Here is a 19,751-nt window from a genome sequence, read left to right as displayed (position 1 = left end):
TGCAACTTTGCCCTGCGATGTCCTCAGGGATTGAGTGCTTCTGTCCCAGCACCTCATCCATGAGGACAGACAGACCAGGGCAAAGTTGCAGCAGTGGGTGAAGAGGAGGATGATTGGGTGGAGGAGGATGATGATGATGATAATGATGATAATGATGATGATGAGGGGGACCCAAACAGACCAGAACCTCAGAGGAGGAAGAGGGACAGAAACGGTGAACTGATCGACCTCCTCAGGGAAGACATGAGGAGAGAAATGAGAGGAGGATGGAGAGACTCCTCCCTATTCTTGAAAGATGTGTCCCCATATTTATTATATTTTTATATTTTTTGATAAATACACTGTTAAATAGTATCTTGGATTTTATTATTTTAACATAAAAAGCTATATATGTATGTGTGTGTGTGTATGTATATATATATATGTATATGTATGTAAATATATATATGTATATGTATATATACATATATACGTATGTATGTATGTATGTATGTATATATGTGTGTGTGTGTATAAAAATTTAATACACAAAACAAGCACTATTAACAACATTTACATTAAATAGAATATAAATGTCTTGGTTGAGAAGATCCAGAAGCACAACCAGGGCTTCTCTGCTCAGCCTGAAGTCTGCCCATGTGTCGTCCTGCCTGAAGAATCTTTCCAGCACGAGAACAAACATGTTGATCCTACAATAGTGAAGAAAAACTACTTACTACTTTACTTTTACAGCTTAAACATTTCTTAGATTTTTAGATAAAGCTTTTCAGCTGATGACTAAAACTATATATGTGTGTATACACATATGTATGTATATATAGATATATACACAAGATTATGTTTACTTTCTGTTTCTGTGAAGTAGGTACTACATGACAAGGCTCTACAAGGGAAAATGACTCCTGGTACAGTGACATGTCCATTGTATTATATCTGATGAGCTTGGATTAATATTACTGTTTAATTTACTGCTGTAAATTTTAGTTTGGGCTCAGATTTAAGTACTTAATATACATATGGCTGGTTTAATGTACAGTGACATATCAGGTTATACTGTATACAATTATGATAGGATTGTATGGCTGCAAAGTGACATTTATTATGTTTCTATAGGATTTCTATAGGAGTTCACAGCATAACCATGTTTATTTTACCTGTTCATGTTTGTCTTTCAACCTGAGAAACATCACACGCCGGCATCTGTGGTGAAGGTTCTTCATATGTAATATTATTATTATTATTATAATCTAAAGGCTCCATCCAAACTAAACTAAATTAAAAGGAATGGTAAACGTACCTAAAACAGACTAAAAACTATACTACTATAACTAATTTACAACTAAATAATGATTGTAATGATATAATAATGATTTATTTTGAAATAATGAATCGTTCTTTAGGATAGTTAGCGGCAGATTAAGTAGACTATTTACGAACACTAAAACTAATAAAGTAGCTCTAGCTTCGGGAATCGGGAATAATTGGTGACGGCTTGCTGCTTAGCAACGGCACGCTAACCGGTTAGCGTCGTCTACCGCCTGCCGTAAAGAAGAAGTAGAAGAAGAAGAGGTAGGCTAGACCGTCTCATTTCGCAGCCTTTGACTTCCGAGTCCTCCGGCGGCTGCGGTCCACGGCGGCTGCGGTCCACATCGGCCGCGACCGACGTCGACCGCGGTCTCGCATTTGGGACATAGCTAATCTCCAGCTAGCGCCGTGTTAGCCGTGAGTGCCTGTTCATATTCCACATCGGTCTGCATCTTTCCTGACTGTTTTCGCTCTCGTCTTTCTCTCTCTTCCTTTCTTACTTTGTGACCTTTCCATGACATATACTCTCCACTCTTCGTATTATAGCTATGGGTTTTATTTATTTATTATTATTTGGCCGGGAGCTCCCGTTTTTCGCTGTCTATCGTCTTATCAGCTAACCGGAAGTCCAATCTTTAACATTATTATTGACGATCACATAAGAAATTAGAGTTCCAACATCTTGTACTTGAAGAAGAAAGAAGAAGGCATTATCTTGTGTACAAAGGTCAACACCCACTCCACTGCAAATGCCTGAGGACTAAGGGCAGAAGAAGTCTGCGTAGACCAAGGTCCATGAAAATGTCTTGTCAACATATAGTACACGCAGGCTCCAAGGATGGTCATCTGCACTCAGCTCTGTGAAAGCAGCACGATTGGACCTCATAGGGCATGGAGTGCACAGTGAAAGTTTATCACTGCCTTGCTGCCCAAATTAACATAATAATTACTTTTTATCAAACCTGAAATTATCATTTGAGTCCCTGAAATACACAGACAACGGTTTTGGAACCACAAAATGTGTTTTCACAGTCCTGTGCTCTGAACTGGGTGTAGGATGGAAGACACATGGACTGTCAATGTCGTCATAGTTTTACAGTGCATGAATGTGAACATTCTATATTGTCTTCTGCTAATAGATTGTATGTGGCTCACAGTGTTTCGAAATTAGAAGTATAAGGCCACACTGTATGCTATAATGTCCATATAGTGTAAGAAATGCTTGAGCATTACATACACGTTGTATGAGTTCAACTCATTGACAATTTGCTATGAGACCAACTTTCAGTCGCATCATTCCAATACAAATGCCAATGATCGCAGACATAAAAACAATACTTTTTGTCATTAAAGGTTTTCGGCAACCTTTTAAATGTCTTTTCTTTTTCCCTGTCCACAGTGGACTGTTGGGACGGTCAGGACAACGAGCCCATCGTCCATCACGGCTATACCCTCACGTCCAAGATTCTCTTCAAAGATGTTATTGAGACCATCAACAAATATGCCTTTGTCAAGAACGAGTATGTATACACATACATGCACGCAAACACTTCCGTCTCCTCTGAAAATGTTTCACTTTACTCTTTGTTCCATTCTTTTATTCTCTTATTCACATGCTTCCATATATTACTTTTTTTTATTGTCTTTCCTTAACGGTAGGCGACAAACCACTTTGGAATTCCACCAGCTTGTTAATTGTGTTTGTACTTTTCATTTTTACATTTCAAATATATTGTAGTCCAATAATGAAAGATTTGGATTGATGATGAACTGTATACATTATGTGAGGTTATTCCAATCATTTAACCAAAAACATGAATGGAGGGAGAAAAAAAGAGCTGCAGACTGTAGCAGCTGCTGATTCAAACCAGCAGTTACACACATCTATATCACAACGTCTCAGCTGTTGTCAAGTTTTTCCGGTTGAGTGTACGCTGGCGCGGTTGTCTGCCGCTGCTCTCCAGCCCCCCTTTCTGATCTTAACTGTTATCTGAACTCTCTTCGTCCTGACAGACAAAAATGTTGGTTTTATAGTCTAAACTGGTTCTTCTGCAAACGATCTGCTGTTAGCACCGTGTGTGTTTATCTTTATGGACGTTTTTTACCTGACCGTGGTGCTCTCACTCCTCCTGACCGTTATCTCCTGGTGCCTCTCACTCACCTGCCTGTGAGATTTGTTCTCCTCTGGACTACTATGTCCATCATATTAAAACCATCATCAGCCTTACTCCAATACACTGCTGCTGAGCTTCTCCAGTTTCGGTTTTATCCTGGGATGGAGAGCATGCTGGCGCACCTGGCTGCCGCTCTTCTCTCTCTCCGTCTCTCACAATAGTCTATGACAAAGTTTTTGTCTCTTGATCTACGCCTTACCACACCAGACTGTCTAGTTCGGCAGTCCTATGAAGTTGGAGAACAAACAAACTCACTGCTACGTATCTGCTTCATACCTGTGAAGTCCCCCACCACCCTGCTAGCTCCTACTAGCTCCAGGTTTCCCAGGACTTCAGCATAACCTCGTCGCCCTGCCATCGGGGTGCCCATTACTGGTTACTTGCTGCGGTTATGCTGTGGATTATTCCCTGGATACTCCTGGGGTACACGTCATCTTTTCATCCACAGAAACCCGGTCTCTGGGTCATGCCCACCGCTCTACTCCACCGCCGACCTCTACTCACTCAACAACCACCTCCGTCCGGACTGCATTGACATACTCCGAGAAACTGGACTACTTCTCCGTCCTCCACACATAGGCTCTGGTCGTATGTTCAATTACATCTTTTCAACCACAAACTCTATTCCATCCATCTGGTCTGGTTCACGCACCGCAACTTCCTCACTACGTCATCACAACAAACAACACGTGCACCTATCTAATCTCCGCCCCCTTCCTTGGTCCTCCCAACCCATCACGAAGCAACGTCACCTGAAACTGGCTTTGCGCAACACCCACTCACTTAACAATAATAGCCTCATTTTTAAATGAATTCATAACTGACAATAATTAATAATAAATGATTTCCTCTGTATCACTGAAACCTGGCACAAACCTCTGGACTATTTCTCACTCAACCATATCACACCCACAGGATATACATACATGGAGGTGGCGTCGCTGCAGTGTTCAGAAAGGACACTAAAACATCCACCATCTCCATCCCTGCTGCTCAGTCCTTTGAACACATCACTTTCAAACTCTCTGGTCCCACTCCTCTGGTCACTGCCATAATCTACCGCCCCCCAAAACCAAATCCTTCTTTTCTCTCTGACCTTTCTGACTTTTTAATTCAGTTATTTGCCATCTCACCTACTGTTCTGCTCCTGGAAGATTTCAACATCCACATCGACACTAACTGCAAATCTGCCTCTGAATTCCTTAAACTGCTACCCCACCGCTGAATGACAACCCCTCCACCCTCACCAACTACTACAACGAAACACGCTCCTCCAATCTCGATCAGCTGGCTCCCATCAAAACTAAAAATGTCTCATTCACTCACTCTGCTCCCTGGTACACTCCTGATCTGCACAAAATGAAGTCCCGTAAGCGTCAGCTTGAAAGACTCTGGTTTAACCGTCCATCTTCAAGCCTACACAAATTACCTTCAGCAGTATAAGGAAGCTCTTTACACTACCCGGTCCACCTACTACTCACACCGCATACACTCTGGTTCCACCAGTAAATAAACTCCTCAAACCCAGTGACAATATCACCAACTCATTCACAATCGACAAATGCAACTCCTTTCTTTCATTCTTTCAGACCAAAATTGACACCATTTTTATAACAAGCTGCCCTCTTCTTCTGCCACCACTGTCTGCACTCCCACTCCATCATTTGTTCCTCCCCCTCACACCTCTCAGCCCCTGTCTCAGTTCTCCCCTGTGTCGTCAGGGGAGCTGTCCAAAATCTTAACAGGGATGAAAACATCAACATGTGTCCTGGACCCCATCCCATCCCACCTCATCAAGGACTGTCTACCAGCTATCTCCACACTCATGACAGAAATCATAAACACCTCTCTCAGGTCTGGCTCAATCCCCCGATCACTCAAACTAGCTGCTGTCACCCTCATCCTCAAAAAACCTGGACTAGACCCCGACATTATGTCAAACTGTCAAACTGTTCCTCTTCCTCTTGAAGAGGAACAGGAGCAAGAGGAACCAAAGAGTGTGAAGAAAGTTCTGTCTTCCAATTTATATGTTTTATCAGTCGGTCACTCATGTATGATAAAACGCTCGTTCCTCGCTCGCTGCTGACCGAGTTACATGTCAACCGCTCTGGCAACCTCGACTCTGGAAGGGAGGGGTGGAGTGGGAGGCGGATACGACTTGCCGCAGTGTTTTGATTTTGAGTGTAGTAACTGTTTTTGGCCACATTGTTACAAAATGCACATTTAATTTCTCACTGCACACGCTCAATAACTGCTGGAAAGTTCTACACACACTCTCTCTCTCTAGCAGCTGCCTCACGTGCATATTCATTAGCCATATGTATTCTCCGTTACCATCAACTGATTGGCCGAAAAAACATCAAAAGCTATGGAATGTGAGCTCGCTACACCTAAACTAGGAATGATTCACAGTGATCAAACAACCTTAATTCAAACACAAAGTTTATGATTTTAAGACCCACAATACTGGGATTTTAAGCTTGTAGTGGCTTCTTACAAACTTCAAGTTTAAACTTTTTTCATGTTTTACTCGTTTTGCGCTCGGCCGACTTGCGCCCCCTTTGTCCGTGGCGGTTCACAAATGCACTTGGAACGCAGCATAACTGAATTATTTTTTTTCTCTCGCCTAAAATAATATTGCATTTTTAGAAGCAAATATCACCTTTAAAATATGCAGTAGGAGCTTAAAAACACATGGAGGTCATGTAACAACATGTGGACATGAGCTGTGCAAAGTCTAATGCTGTTGAAATGAAGCAGAGTGAAATTACAGAGGTTTTAGTAAAGAGATGTCTAGGCGTCCTCTCTTTCGGCACAGTTTGGCACCATCTGTGCCATTTGAGATTTCTTAGGTACAAAATTATTAAATACCCATTTTGTTTTATTTACATGTCACTACAGATCTAACAAGAAAAAAAAATATGATAACTCGCTGTAAATCGATGCTCCCTGTGCGTTGCGTGATAACTGTGACTCTGCAGCGTCTTCAGTAAGGAATGGTTTATATGATCTTTTAGCTGAGTTTCTGACCTTTCTGTGGGTATACAGCATGTCTGTTTGTTAAAGTTAGATATGGTTTTATGAAGCTTTTGTCGCTGGATCTGACGCTGGCCCCGGTCCCAGGGGCAACCATGAAGAAGAGGTTAAACTTGCATTTTTATTCCTGCACTGTGCAGTTGGTGCCATGTCTTTGTTAGACTGAACAGTCTGTACTGATGGTCTAGCCAAGTAATAAACTGACAATGAGTCTTGAATCGTGACTTTGATTCACTATAAACCCACTCTAATGAGACTTTCTGATAGGTGAAACAATTTTCTTGACCCTTTCGACCTTTAATGCCATTCTGCTGTGTGTGTAATTATTTCTCAGCTACCCAGTCATCCTCTCCATCGAGAACCACTGCAGCGTCCCTCAGCAAAAGAAAATGGCCCTGTACCTGATTGAGATCCTGGGGGACAAACTGGACCTGTCCAACATCAAGTCCGTTGAGTCTGGACGGCTGCCGTCGCCTGAAGATCTCAAGTGCAAGGTCCTTGTTAAGGTAATGTCAGGACTATGGGTGCAGTGTGAAGCATCGATAACAGTCTGAGATGAGAGAAGTCGGTCCTCAGGCGATTAACTTAGCTCACCGCTATATTAGCTGCTGTTTGCCTTCTCACATGGCAGACTTTAAAGGCAGCAAATCTTAAGCAGGGTGAAGTCATTTGTGTCCAGCCATGGCAAAAGCGTTCACAAGTCTACTTTGGGACATTTGGAGTTATTTACAGATTCCGAAAGTGTGCTTTCTAAGCTGTCCGACAACGTCAAACACAATCTGTAAATCTGATATTTTTTGAAGAAGATGTGGCCTTTTGAATGTAGGCACTCCTCAAACTGCTTTGGGGAGAAATTCAGCCTGAAAGATTTTGACCTACTTGAGGAGCCAGGCCAATAGCTGCTCATTTGCATCACATTTACATGGTCACAACCCCCCACCCAGTCTAGCTGTCAGTGACATCTGATATCTGTTAGCCCACAGGACAGAAACAGTGTAGCAGTTTGAAAAAAAAAAAGGAATGAATGTAGTAAATGTCAATGTCGTGTTATTTGCCTTACATACTTCAGTAGACTGATAAGAATCAGAATTTACTTTATTGATCCCCAGAGGGAAATTCTTCTGTTACAAAAAGCACTTGAGAAACAAGAAAGGTGAAAGATAAATACATAAATCAAATATCAAATACAATATATCTAAGTGTTTGAAGGAGAGTTCAAATGTTTCCAGACCATGGACTATATTATCATCTTTAATACCAGTTCCTCCCCCACAATGTGGCTGTACCCACTCTGTCCATCACAGTTGAGATGCGGGCTAAATGGTGACATCACAAGCTTACTCTTCTGTGCTGTAACCTTTGGTGCTGGGCATGTGAAGTTTTTTGCCTCATCAGAACAGAAAGGCCTGATTTTTTCAAAAAGATACGTCTGCCTGTCCATGGTCAGTCCAGGTGGGGCCAGGATGGTCATCAAAGTGTTTGATTATGTCAGTCAGAGTGCCTTTGCCAATTCTGAAAGAATGGTTCATGTTAACAGGCACTTTATCACTGAATCACTATAGATTGATCAGTAGTATTGCTTGAATTATGTGTGAATGCCAAACCTTTATGTGCATGAATCGCACGTGTAATTAACACGTTCATCACACATTGTGTTAATAACGTGTGATTCATGCATGCAAAGGTGTAGCATTCACACATCATTCAATGCAATGTTAGGTTTCGAACACGGGAGTTTCGTCTCAAAGCATATGAATTATCAAACTGAACCTGCGGGTGTGCAAAATCTCAAAGAGGGCCGTGACATGCTTCCCTTACCACTTATAATACGCTCATCTGACCCAACACAAGTTTCGAAGTGCGTATTATTTTTAACACGCCAATAATGAGCTAGCCAATATGTAGTATAGCAAATAACCGTTATGGCAACATTCTGAAACGCAACAGAAGTATGTTATCCACACGTTATTCTTGCACAGCAGAGGTCATATGCTCCCGTACATATCGATCAGATGATCGTAGCTTATAATACGATCATCTGACTGAACACAAGTTTTGATGTGCGCATCATTCTCATTGTAATAATACAGTACCGAGCTAGCGAACTAAGCATAGCTAGCAAGCATAGCTAATACTAATGTAGCCAAACGGCGTTATGAAACGCACAGTGGATTATTAAAAGACAGCGTCCCTATGTGCGTCTGTATGTGACTTTGAATGAACACTAACATAACATAGATTAACAACGTTAATGAAAACTCACCCCATACAATAACAAGAAAAAACATCCCTGTATGTGACTGAACACTAAGGTTATGTATATGAAAACTCACCCAAGTGCTGGAAAGTTCCAGACACTCTCTCCCCCCACCCCCCCCCTCTCTCTCTCTCTCTGTACGTGCATAAAAATTAGCCATGTGTATTATCCGTGATCGTCAGCTGATTGGCTGAAAAAACAACAAAAGCTCTGGATTGTGAGATCGCCACACCCAAACTAGGAGTGATTCACGGCAATAAAACAACCTTAATTCAAACACATAGTTTATGGTTTTAAGACCCACAATACTGTGATTTTAAGCATGTAGTGGCTTCTTCAAAACTTCAACTTGTGTAATTTTGAAAAAAAATGGAAATCCCTAATTTTGAAAAAAAAATCAGGTTTTTCAAGAAGTTTGACCTGCCGATACCGATTTTAGCCGATTCCTATTTCAATTTTTTAAACCACTTTACAGCATACAGAAAGATATATATTTTTGCATATTTTCTTTAAAGGGGAAATAAGTAGTTTATAGTGCCATCTAGAGGAGAGGCTGAAATTTACAACAAAGACCTGCTGCTCTGCTCACCCCCTCCCTTCCCTGAGCGCTACGGTATCCGCAGCTGGTCAAATGTCGTCCTCGTCGTCTTTCTCCGTGTCAGCAGATGAGGTTCGTGAGGTGAGGGAGAGGGCGAGCTACCACGGCCGTAGCAGACGAAGCGGAGAGAGTGGAGGCGGGACTTCCGCTACAAGTAAAGAGACGCTTGTTTTGTTCTCTTGCGTTTGTCCTTACAGGCTCCGGTAGAAACATGGCGTCTCGCTGCTAACAGTGGCTATGCAACCGCGGTCCGCGGTCATGTTATTTTACATGACTTTTTGAAACACTACGAAAATGAAACAAAACACAGCAACTAGACAATGCAGGAGCACATAATATGTATAAAAAAGTGGATTTTGGGTTATATAAACCCATAAATACTACCTACTAATTGTACCTTTAATAGAACATTTTAACATAGAAATACAATCAGTTCACATCCAATATCCAACTAAAAATACAAAAACGAATCACTACCTGTATGTGTAGTTTATTTAAGTTTAAACATATTTCACAACATATTACCTACACACAACAATAAGTAAATGACCTCACTCTCTCCCTCTCTCTCTCTCCCGCCCCGTGCCTCTCTCTCTCTGCTCACACAGGTTTAAATGACAACCAAACAAATGCTGAGTGCTGATCAAAATTTTTTGACCGGTCACTGATTGTGGTCGATCACGTGAAAATCGGCCGTTTCCGATCACTGGCCGATTAATCGGTGCATCCCTAATATATAATTAAATAAATGTTAGTCTCTGTACTCCACCTTTCACCCTTTGTCAGCTGGGATTGGCAGCAGCCCCTCAACCCTCATGGGGAGGATACAATGGTAGACGATGAATGAGCGAATGCTGCTTTTAAACTCTTCTTCCAGGTTAATGAGGCTGTATTGACACCAGATGCTCTGAATAAAGACAGGGCACTTTGCCAATACCTGCCTCACTCGGGGCCTCTCTGCCACCTGTTACACTGGTACTGCTATCAGCAGATTGTTTGTAGCGACATATCTGTGTGGAACACTGACATGCAACACTATGGCCTCCAGCACTCACACTGTGAAGCTTCACTGTGGGTTTAGACTGCTCACCCACAAAGCGCTTTTGCAGGCTCTCACATCTTTGACACTGTGATGAAGCGTGATTGCTAACCACAGGACAAGCTTCCTCACTTGTTAATGAAAATATGTAGATCACGCTGCGAGAGTGGAGCTATCTATTACCCATACCTGTGAACCTGTACATTCTTCACTGTTCTTCCTGAAATCCTTCCCCTTGGGGCATGTCAGTGAGAACATGGACATTCTTCACACCCAACTTTATCAACCACTAAATCTTACCGCAGTTGTTTTTAGGATGATCAGGAGATGGAGTAAAAACAATAATCAGTAAAAAGGAAGATGCTTCTTGGCGTCAGTGAGTGTTCAGAAGATGATCTCTGTCTGGTCATGTCGCTGAAATAAATGTTGTTCAGCTGTTAGTAATTATCAGATGAAGCTCTACTTATCGTCTTCTTCTCCAGGGGAAGAAACTGCCTCCCAACATAGATGAGAATGCAGAGGAAGGAGATGTCTCAGATGAGGACAGTGCTGATGAGATGGAGGACGACTGCAAGCTCATGAATGGAGACGTATGTTCCCTGTCTGCTGTTTTTCCTCCATTCGACCACATTTACTTCCTGTATTGGTTATGTGCCTTTGTGTCCAGCTGATGAAATGTGAATTGTATATTTCCTGTGCTTGATGGATCTTGTTTAACCTAAGCAGTGTTGACGGAGGGTTCTCCTCTCCTGCTTTGTATTTGTTCCTGTTTCTGTGCTGCTTGCTTTTGTTTTCTTGTGGCTAGTGGTTCTCATCTCCTGCTCGTCTCTTCTTCTCTTCAACTGTTGCTTGCTTCTTTCAAAGTGGAAGGTACTGTATGAAAAGCTCATCCTTGACCATATCAGTAATCTCACTCACAGTCACAGTCATGTGCCATATTTACTCACCCTGCCTGTGTTTCTGGATTTCTTATTTTTTTTGGTTTGTTTTTCATCTAAAACAAACATGCACATGGACAGTAGCTGACAAGAGATGTAGCTCTTAATGCTATCCTAGTTATGTTATGCCTTAAGCTGGTAAGGTTTAGCCAGAAGGTAAGAAAACTAAATAAATCAAATTTACAGTAATGGCTAACACAGCTAATGTATAGCAGGTTATCACCAAAACTTGTTCGTAAAAAAATAAAATTGTACTACATGACATCAGATATTGTCCATCCACACCAACAACCATAACAACATTATTTTTTGTTAAATCTACTATTCCTTGCACGAGGTTGCTCACTTGTTGTGCTGCCCATTCTGCCCCTTTGTTTCTTAAATTATCATCAATGGTATGGAATATGAAATGCCTCCACACATTGTTTGCCAGTGGTCTGGTGACATGATTGTCCACTAACGGATTCATTTCCTTATCTCCTACGTTTTCACATTGGTATTCAGGTTAAGAAGTTAACCCCAGTTCTGAGAACTATATAACGCTATTTTACATTTATGATGGATTCAGAGTAGATGTATGGCCAAGTTGCATTCACTGTGCCATCTGATGGGCTATGCAGTAACTACCTTAGACTCTATGATGGTCTTCTGGGCTGCATATGAAGTGATTACCTAATATAACTTTGATAATTATTTTTCTAGAAGTAAAAAAAATATATTTATCAGTAGCCTAATAAATATCCTTTTTCAAATGTTGGCAGGTTGTTTGGATAATTCTGTCCCTGACCCTGCGTGAAGTGTTCCATTAAATACGCTCCCTCACCATTTATTTGACGTTAAGTGCCTGGAATTTTAGCACAGCACCATTTTTGTCAAAGTACTACGCAGCCCCCAAAGTGACATGAGAAAAAAAAAAGAAAAAAAAAGTGAAATCTCGAGTTTCAAAGTCGAGATATTGAGTTTCCCAAAAAAAAAATGTCATTTTCATTTCATTCATTTTATTTTTTTTCACAATTTTTTGGAAACTCGAAATCTCGACTATGAAATTTTCTTTTGACTGGCAGCCGCTCAAACATTTTCAGTTGCACCATGTTCATGGCTTCTTTGTTTCAGCACCGTGCACAGTGGTGACAGCGAGAGAGAGAGAGAGCTGCTCCTAATTAGCAAGAAGCAGTTTGCTTATGCAAAGAAATTAATCTGTTTGTTTAAACTAGTGTGTTTATCCGTTTGTGTGTTTACAGATACGCGTGTTGCAATAATCCCACAAACGTAATACATTTTCAAGAAACGTAATAGCCACTGCCTACTACAAACGAAACGCGCTTTCAACTTTCAATATTGTAATTTTGTGATAACGCAATGAGTAACGGTCGTTGTGGTTGTTGTTTGTTTGCCTATACACACACTAACACTGACCTCGGCTGTAAATCCAGCTGCTGGCTTTCCACGCGGCTATCACAACGGAGGACCCCCGCACATACACAAGCAAGTAGCATTGTCCATTTCAGTTCACAAAATTATTTTGTGTTTAAACATAAACAGATTATTTTCTTTGCATAAGCAAACTGCTTCTTGCTAATGAGGAGCAGCTCTCTCTCTCGCTGTCACCACTGTGCACGGTGCTGAAACAAAGAAGCCATGAACATGGTGCAATTGAAAAGGTTTGATCGGCTGCCAGTCAAAAGAAAATTTCAAAGTCGAGATTTCGAGTTTCCAAAAAATTTTGAAAAATAATAAAAATAAAGTGAATTTTTTTTTTTGGAAACTCGAGATTTCAATTTTTTTTTTTTTCTCATGTCACTTCGGGGGCTCCGTAAAGTACAGAAGACTCTGAAAGAAATTGAAATTATTTGAGAGGAAAAAAAAACAAAGTTTTACAATTAACAGTCGCATCAGAATATGAAGCAATGGACTTTTCTCAGGTGAAAGCTTTTGTAGGAATACTGTTCACAACTCTACAGGAGAGAGCGTGGACAGTAGACACTTTGCCTTATACTTATAGTACTGATTGCAACACATTTAATTTTGTGCTGCTATTTTCGGCTCCGACACATCACTGCACTGTGATGCTGATGCTCCCTGTGGTCTATTTAAAGATCAAGGAGATTTTTAGATGCACTCTGCCACCATGTGGCTGAATTGAGCATGTGTTTAAAGGTCTTCTCACCTTCCCATCCACTCGGTCACATCAGGAAATGTTTTCATTCATTCATTCATCATCCACCCTTGGAGGTTCTGCTTCATGTTTCATAATGTATTGCTTCATCTTTGCAGATATGTAGATTTGGGATTCTGCATGATGTGATCTGGACAGATTAGTTCCCAACTGCTGAAGACGATTGGTGTTTACTTTTGGAAGACTGAACAATATTGACATTTTAGGCACTGGCGGACAGGTGTTGTGCCAAAAACTGATTTTCTGGAGCATGTGCAGCCTCTCACAGCTGTCCTCATTTTATGTGTATGAACGCGTACAGCATTGTTTATCTGGAACATTTTTTTTTTCACCGAACAAAACTACACCATCAAGCTGAGGCTTTAGTTCTACTCCTTCTGTGTCAGTTTTACTAAAGTCATTGTCAGTGTGACTGAGGGTTTTTACACTCTGGGATGTCTGCTTTTGAGCACTTATTTACATTATTCAACACCTGTTTTGTACATTTCTGACGCGGCACTTCTCCAGGGCTTGAGAAGCTGCAAGGATTTCGTGAACTGAAAGAGAAGCTCTTCATATATTGTTTGGATACAATACGAGTCACCCACATTCATAGACCAATGCAGTCTGAATATTTAGTTTAGTATTGAACGTATTTGATGATCAGCGACATATTGTCAGCTTAGGGAACGTTACTCACACAGCGGATTGACAGACATAATGAGATTATGCCTTACGGAGATAATTACCATGGAATTTAAAAAATAATTATTACTGCTGTATTAATCATTGTAACACAGTTTAATGGCATATATCAACCACAAAATACTTAAAAATCTATTAACGTTACTTTTATATAAAACACGCATAAACTTCAGTCTCGCGTTGAAATGTGTCTATTTTGGCAGATGCGATAACAGAACTACAACATGGAAAGTACACAGCTATAAAAATAGTATACATCTGTATTTTTGCCTTTTTTTTTTTTTTAGGTTTTAGACCAACATCTCCTCTTTCCATCCATATCAAATATTAATATATATTTTTTATTTTTAACCCTTAAATTTCCAGGTTTATTCATGATGCACCTACTTTTATGAAAAAAAAAAAGACAACAAATTAAATATTTTCAATATAATTCATGCAAACTGGATTTTTTTTCTTTGGGATTATTGCAGCCTAGTATATGTGAAAGATTAGCAGAAAAAAAATTGCATTATTATTATTTTATAATGTTAGATTTCATAAAATATTCAGTTAACACACCTATAGCACCAACATGTGCTCATAGAAATACAAGCTATACAAATTGTGTACATAACGTATTTTTGTTTTTTTATTTTCTTATTTCTTAGACCAACATTAGACCTCATTATAGATACCAAATAAAATTTAAAAAAATGTTTTTTTTGTGCTGTAATGAAGAACTTCCACTTTTGGTATCCTCTCCTTTGCAGAGGTTATAATCAGAATGATCTGGGGCTTCTGGGCCTCTTTTTTTTTCCTGTTGCTGATCTCCGGCTCCCGGTGTTTGTTGCTGAGCAGGAGGACATTTTTGTCCTGCTTCGGAGTGTAGGACAGCAGGGTGTGAGTAAATGAAGAGATGGAGGAGCCTCGGGAGCTGAGGGGGAAGCTCTGGTCAGTTTTTACACATTGTGCCAAAGATGGTGATCTTTCGTCGCAGCAGCTCCTCTGCCAGCCCAAATGAGGAAAATAAATGATCAATAGTCACAGTCACCTTCCCAGCCCCTCCGTCATGTCCAACACGACCCTCTCTGTCCTTGGTTTTGTTTCTGCAGCGCACCAGCTGCCCAATAGACGCCAACAGAAGAAGTCCAAACTAAGCCCGCACGGTGGTGGTTATCGAGGTCCTTCCACTCGGGCACTGTCCTTCTCCCATGCAGTTTGATTCATTCCATGATAAGTTTTGTGATCTCCGTGGTGAAAAATAAATAAAAAGTGTCAATCAGCTCACTAACAATGGCCACGGCATCGCAGGGAGGTTCTGGAGTTAGTCCTGAGTCTGGAGGCTTGAACTGGAGCATCAGGGTGTTTGTGGGTGCCCAGATCGCTCCGTTTTTGGATTTCCATAAAAGGTCCGCTAGTGTCACCTCTTCCCCAAAGTCAGAAGAGTCAGTGGAGTTGGTGGGACAAGGGAAAGCCCCCGGGAAGTACTCTTCATCGGCTGTGTCGGTGTCCAAAGCTGATGGAACGCATTGCGCTCCGTGCGCTCATCTTCAATGACCATGTTTAGCGCCTCCGTGGTGCCGCTGTGATGCTTCATTGTGTGTGGTTTGACATGCAAAGTCCAGCTATGCTCCTTAGCTCTGCACAGACACCTCATCACCTGTATACCTGTGATCATTGCAGCGCGGCGCACAGGTGTTTCAAAAGCTGTGGGGACCCCACAATTTAGATGTCGGGGTGCTTTGGAGACTGTACTTTGAAGTTTTGGTGCTTTGAAAGTTTGAAAAAAATTTTTTACATGAAAGGAGGGCATGGAAAAGGTGCCACTTGAAAGCCACCTGCGCTTTTACGCATTGTGTCACACTGTAAATGCACTGTGCACGTTAAAGGCATGTGCACACGCGCACGCTCACATGCACACATGCACACATGCCCACACACATGTACTCACACACCCACACAAAATTTCTGCCTCAGACCTTATGTGGAGAGAGGGGGGGTGGGGTGCCCTCGATCAGAAAAAGCAGTTTTTTTCTCCATGTGCCAAAAAAAGAAAAATGACGTAATCTTGATGGAAATGTGTCAGAGCACACATTTAAAGCCTTTTGCTTCAAATGATGTGAAAAAATTAGATGATTCATGTTTTTTACTTTACATTTGAGCAGGATCAAAAATAGTGATTTGAATGGGTTTCAATGAGCACACTTTGGTGCAAAGGTGTGTTAACATGAGTAAATTTGTCACAGTTGTTTAGAATGGACTAAAAAAAAATTCACGTGAAAATTTTTTAAAGCACCCAACCTAGCAAATTTTGAACAATATGCATGAAAAAATGAAAAAGATATGCTAAAAAGAAAAAGTCAAAAACACAAAAAGGTGTCTAGGTGTGTTAAAGGGTTGGGCACGGATTTCGAAACTGAGGGAATGGATTACTAAACTGAGGGAACAGATTACTAAACCGAGGGAACATATTACTAAACTGAGGGAACGGATTACAGACAATTTTATTTTTTCCACACCTGACTCTAGCAGGGCTCCGTACTGTCCTGTGTCCTGTGCAGTCTTCATGGAGTCACCACCATTCTCTTTGTATCTTGTACCTCCTTCAGACATCTGCCAACAGAAAGCAGGTGGAGAACATGGCCAAGAAGAAGCTTGACAACCTGATGAAGGAGTCCAAGATACGAGATAGAGAGGACCCAGATAACTTCACAATCACAGCCCTGCCTCCATCTGGGAAGCCATCGGCCAAAACTTGCTCCAAGGTAAAAGCAAGCGCAGTAATAAGAAGTGCTAAGCACAATAATTGAATCTGACATTAATGGTTTATTGGAACTGATCCATCATTGCATAAAGCAGCAGTCGTCAGAATAATTTCTACTTTTTTTCTGTTGCATTTTTTTGATGTCATGCACAAGTATTGTGTAATTTTCAGTTACAGTTCAGGAAAATGTTTACTTCAAAAAATGTACTAAGCTTTTGCTCTGCTTTCGGGGTAAAATTGAGGATGACACGGACACAGCGGATGAAGCGAATCCCAAGCATACGGCACGCTCCTTCATCGGGACCTTCTCAAAACGCAAGGTCAGCCTCTTCATTCCTGGCTTTTTAGTGTAAACAGTAAACATTTATATACATTGACAGGTAAAATAAAAGCACAGCACAACTATTTTATATGCACAGCAATTTGTATGTGAATTTGCACGTGATCGCTGCCCTTTGCGCCAAATGACCCTGGCACATATCAGTCTTGTCTTTACTTATTTACCCATTTCGATTGTTACCTATTATGACATTCAGCTGGTGTCATTAAACATTTACTGATTTCCCTGGCTGGGTCATCATTTAAAGTGATCCTGCATTTTTTATAGTGTTGTATAATGTACTTGTCTTGTCTGCCTGGCTGCAATCAAATTGCCCCCAGTGGAATAGTTAAGTTTGATGTTAGTGATGTTGAGCAGTAAAAAACATGACACTATGGAGGAATATTTTGTGGAAATTGATTGGTCAATAGCACTGAATGTGCATTTAGTCTCACCTTCTCTTTATATTTTATTAATTTTTTGACGGTACATAAAAGTATTGTTCTATCATAATGAAATGTAGCCTGTGCCACATATGTAGGTGATTTCTCGCTCGCTCGACCTCTGTATGTTCATGCACTTCACTTTATAACTTCACTATAAACACACTCAACCTTTCACAGTTTGTGTCACAAATGTAACCTTTTTTTTTTTTTTTTTTTAAACTCTCTTTATTAATTTTCTGACACTTTAAACAATACAGTACAGACATATAAAAACCTCACATACGTACACTCTTACCAATACACGAGACAAGGGGGGTATACACATATACTGTAAAAAATTAAATAAAAACAAAAATATATAAAATAAAAACAAAAATAAAAAATAAAATAAAAAATTGAATGAAGACAAATTAAGTTTGAAAATACAATGAAATATATATATATATACATGTATATATACATATATATATATATATACATATATATACATATACATATATATATATATATACATTTATATATATACATGTATATATATACATGTATACGTATATATATATATATGTATATATGTATATATACGTATATATATACATATGTATATACATATGTATATATATACATATGTATATATACATATATATATATATATATGTATATATATATATAATTGCATGAGGTAAATCAAAGAAATTAAAAACCAAACAAAGAAATTAATAAAAATTAAGATAAAGAGTGTCCTTCTAGCTCTTGCCAGCCAACTGTGCATAATGAGTAAAATAATCTAAAAATGGTTCCCAGATACTGTAAAATTTTCCTTCCTGTTTTTTCAATGTACATTTAATTTTTTAGTATTTCATCACTTCTGCCATAAGGTTTGCATGGGTTGGAGCTGCTTTCTGTTTCCAATTAAGTAATATTAATCTTCGTGCCAGTAAGCTGACAAAAGACACCATATTATGCTCAGCACTGTTTTTAACTTATAGACAAGTCAATGACTCCTAGAGTTGCCACAAGAGGATCTGCATTTAAAGGTCTGTGAAAAATCTTCGACAAAGTCGGAAAGATATTGTTCCAGTAGGCCGATATCCTCGGGCAACTCCAGAACATATGGCCAATTGATGCCGGTTCTAGACCACATCTGTCACATGAGGGGTCAATTTCGGGGAATGTTTTATGAAGTTTTTGTTTAGTCCAATGTAAACGATGTTATATCTTGAATTGCAGAAGGCCATGTCTCACACATATTGAAGATTTATGAATTTGAGTTAGAGCTTCCTGCCATTGCTCCTCCGTAATTTCCTTGTCTAGGTCATCTTGCCAGACTAATTTCAGATGGTCCATAGTAGCTGAATCTGTGAGATTAGATAATTGTTCATATATTTATTGGTTATACCTCCCTTCTTAACAGGATCCTGTTTAAGTATTGATTCCATTGAGGATTGGTTAGGGGAAATCGGGTATGATGGAGTATGCTGTTTAACAAAGCTCCGTACCTGTAAATATTCGTAGAAATGTGACCTTGGTATATTATATTTTTCCTGCACACCTTCAAATGTTGGGAATACTTTATCTATAAATATATCTAAAAAAGTATGAATTCCTTTTTCCACCTAATCGTTAAACATTGTATTGTTGAATGAAGGTGCAAGGGAGTGATTTTCAACAAGGGGACCCTGAAGTGAACCAGACTGCCATCCATATAATTTTCGCACCTTACACCAGATTTGAGTGTATGGGAAATGACTGGATTAGCTACTGAATCAGGACTTACAGTGCGTAGAGTTGAAAATAACCTAGCTGGAACGGAAGAAGGATAACAGCAGGTTCTTTCTATATTCACCCAAATTGGCGGACTTTTTTGTAGCCAGTAGGACATCATCTTAATGTTGCTTGCCCAATAGTAAAGTTTAAAATTTGGTAGTCCCATTCCCCCCACTGGTTTTGGTCTTTCTAGGAAAGCTTTCCTTAATCTAGGTTTCTTCTTAATCCAAACAAACTCTGAGACAATTTTATCTATGTTTTAAAAGAAA

At 40.0% G+C, this 19,751-nt stretch overlaps 1 protein-coding gene across 1 annotated transcript in view; it reads left to right on the top strand.

Annotated features, from left to right (window-relative positions):
- The window catches only part of plch2a (phospholipase C, eta 2a), a gene marked incomplete at its 3' end in the record, with an annotated part of 183,410 nt that overhangs the window by 119,742 nt on the left and 43,917 nt on the right, over window positions 1-19,751 (top strand). The window contains exons 9-13 of the mRNA XM_083891041.1: window positions 2,705-2,825; window positions 6,850-7,021; window positions 10,892-10,999; window positions 16,799-16,954; window positions 17,184-17,273. Of these exons, the coding sequence (XP_083747167.1) occupies window positions 2,705-2,825; window positions 6,850-7,021; window positions 10,892-10,999; window positions 16,799-16,954; window positions 17,184-17,273 (647 nt within the window). The remainder of the gene's footprint in view (window positions 1-2,704; window positions 2,826-6,849; window positions 7,022-10,891; window positions 11,000-16,798; window positions 16,955-17,183; window positions 17,274-19,751) is intronic.

Source organism: Microchirus variegatus, assembly GCF_963457635.1.
Source record: "Microchirus variegatus genome assembly, chromosome: 6".
In the NCBI taxonomy this organism is placed as follows: Eukaryota; Metazoa; Chordata; class Actinopteri; order Pleuronectiformes; family Soleidae; genus Microchirus; species Microchirus variegatus.
This window is presented reverse-complemented; position numbering and strand designations above follow the sequence as displayed.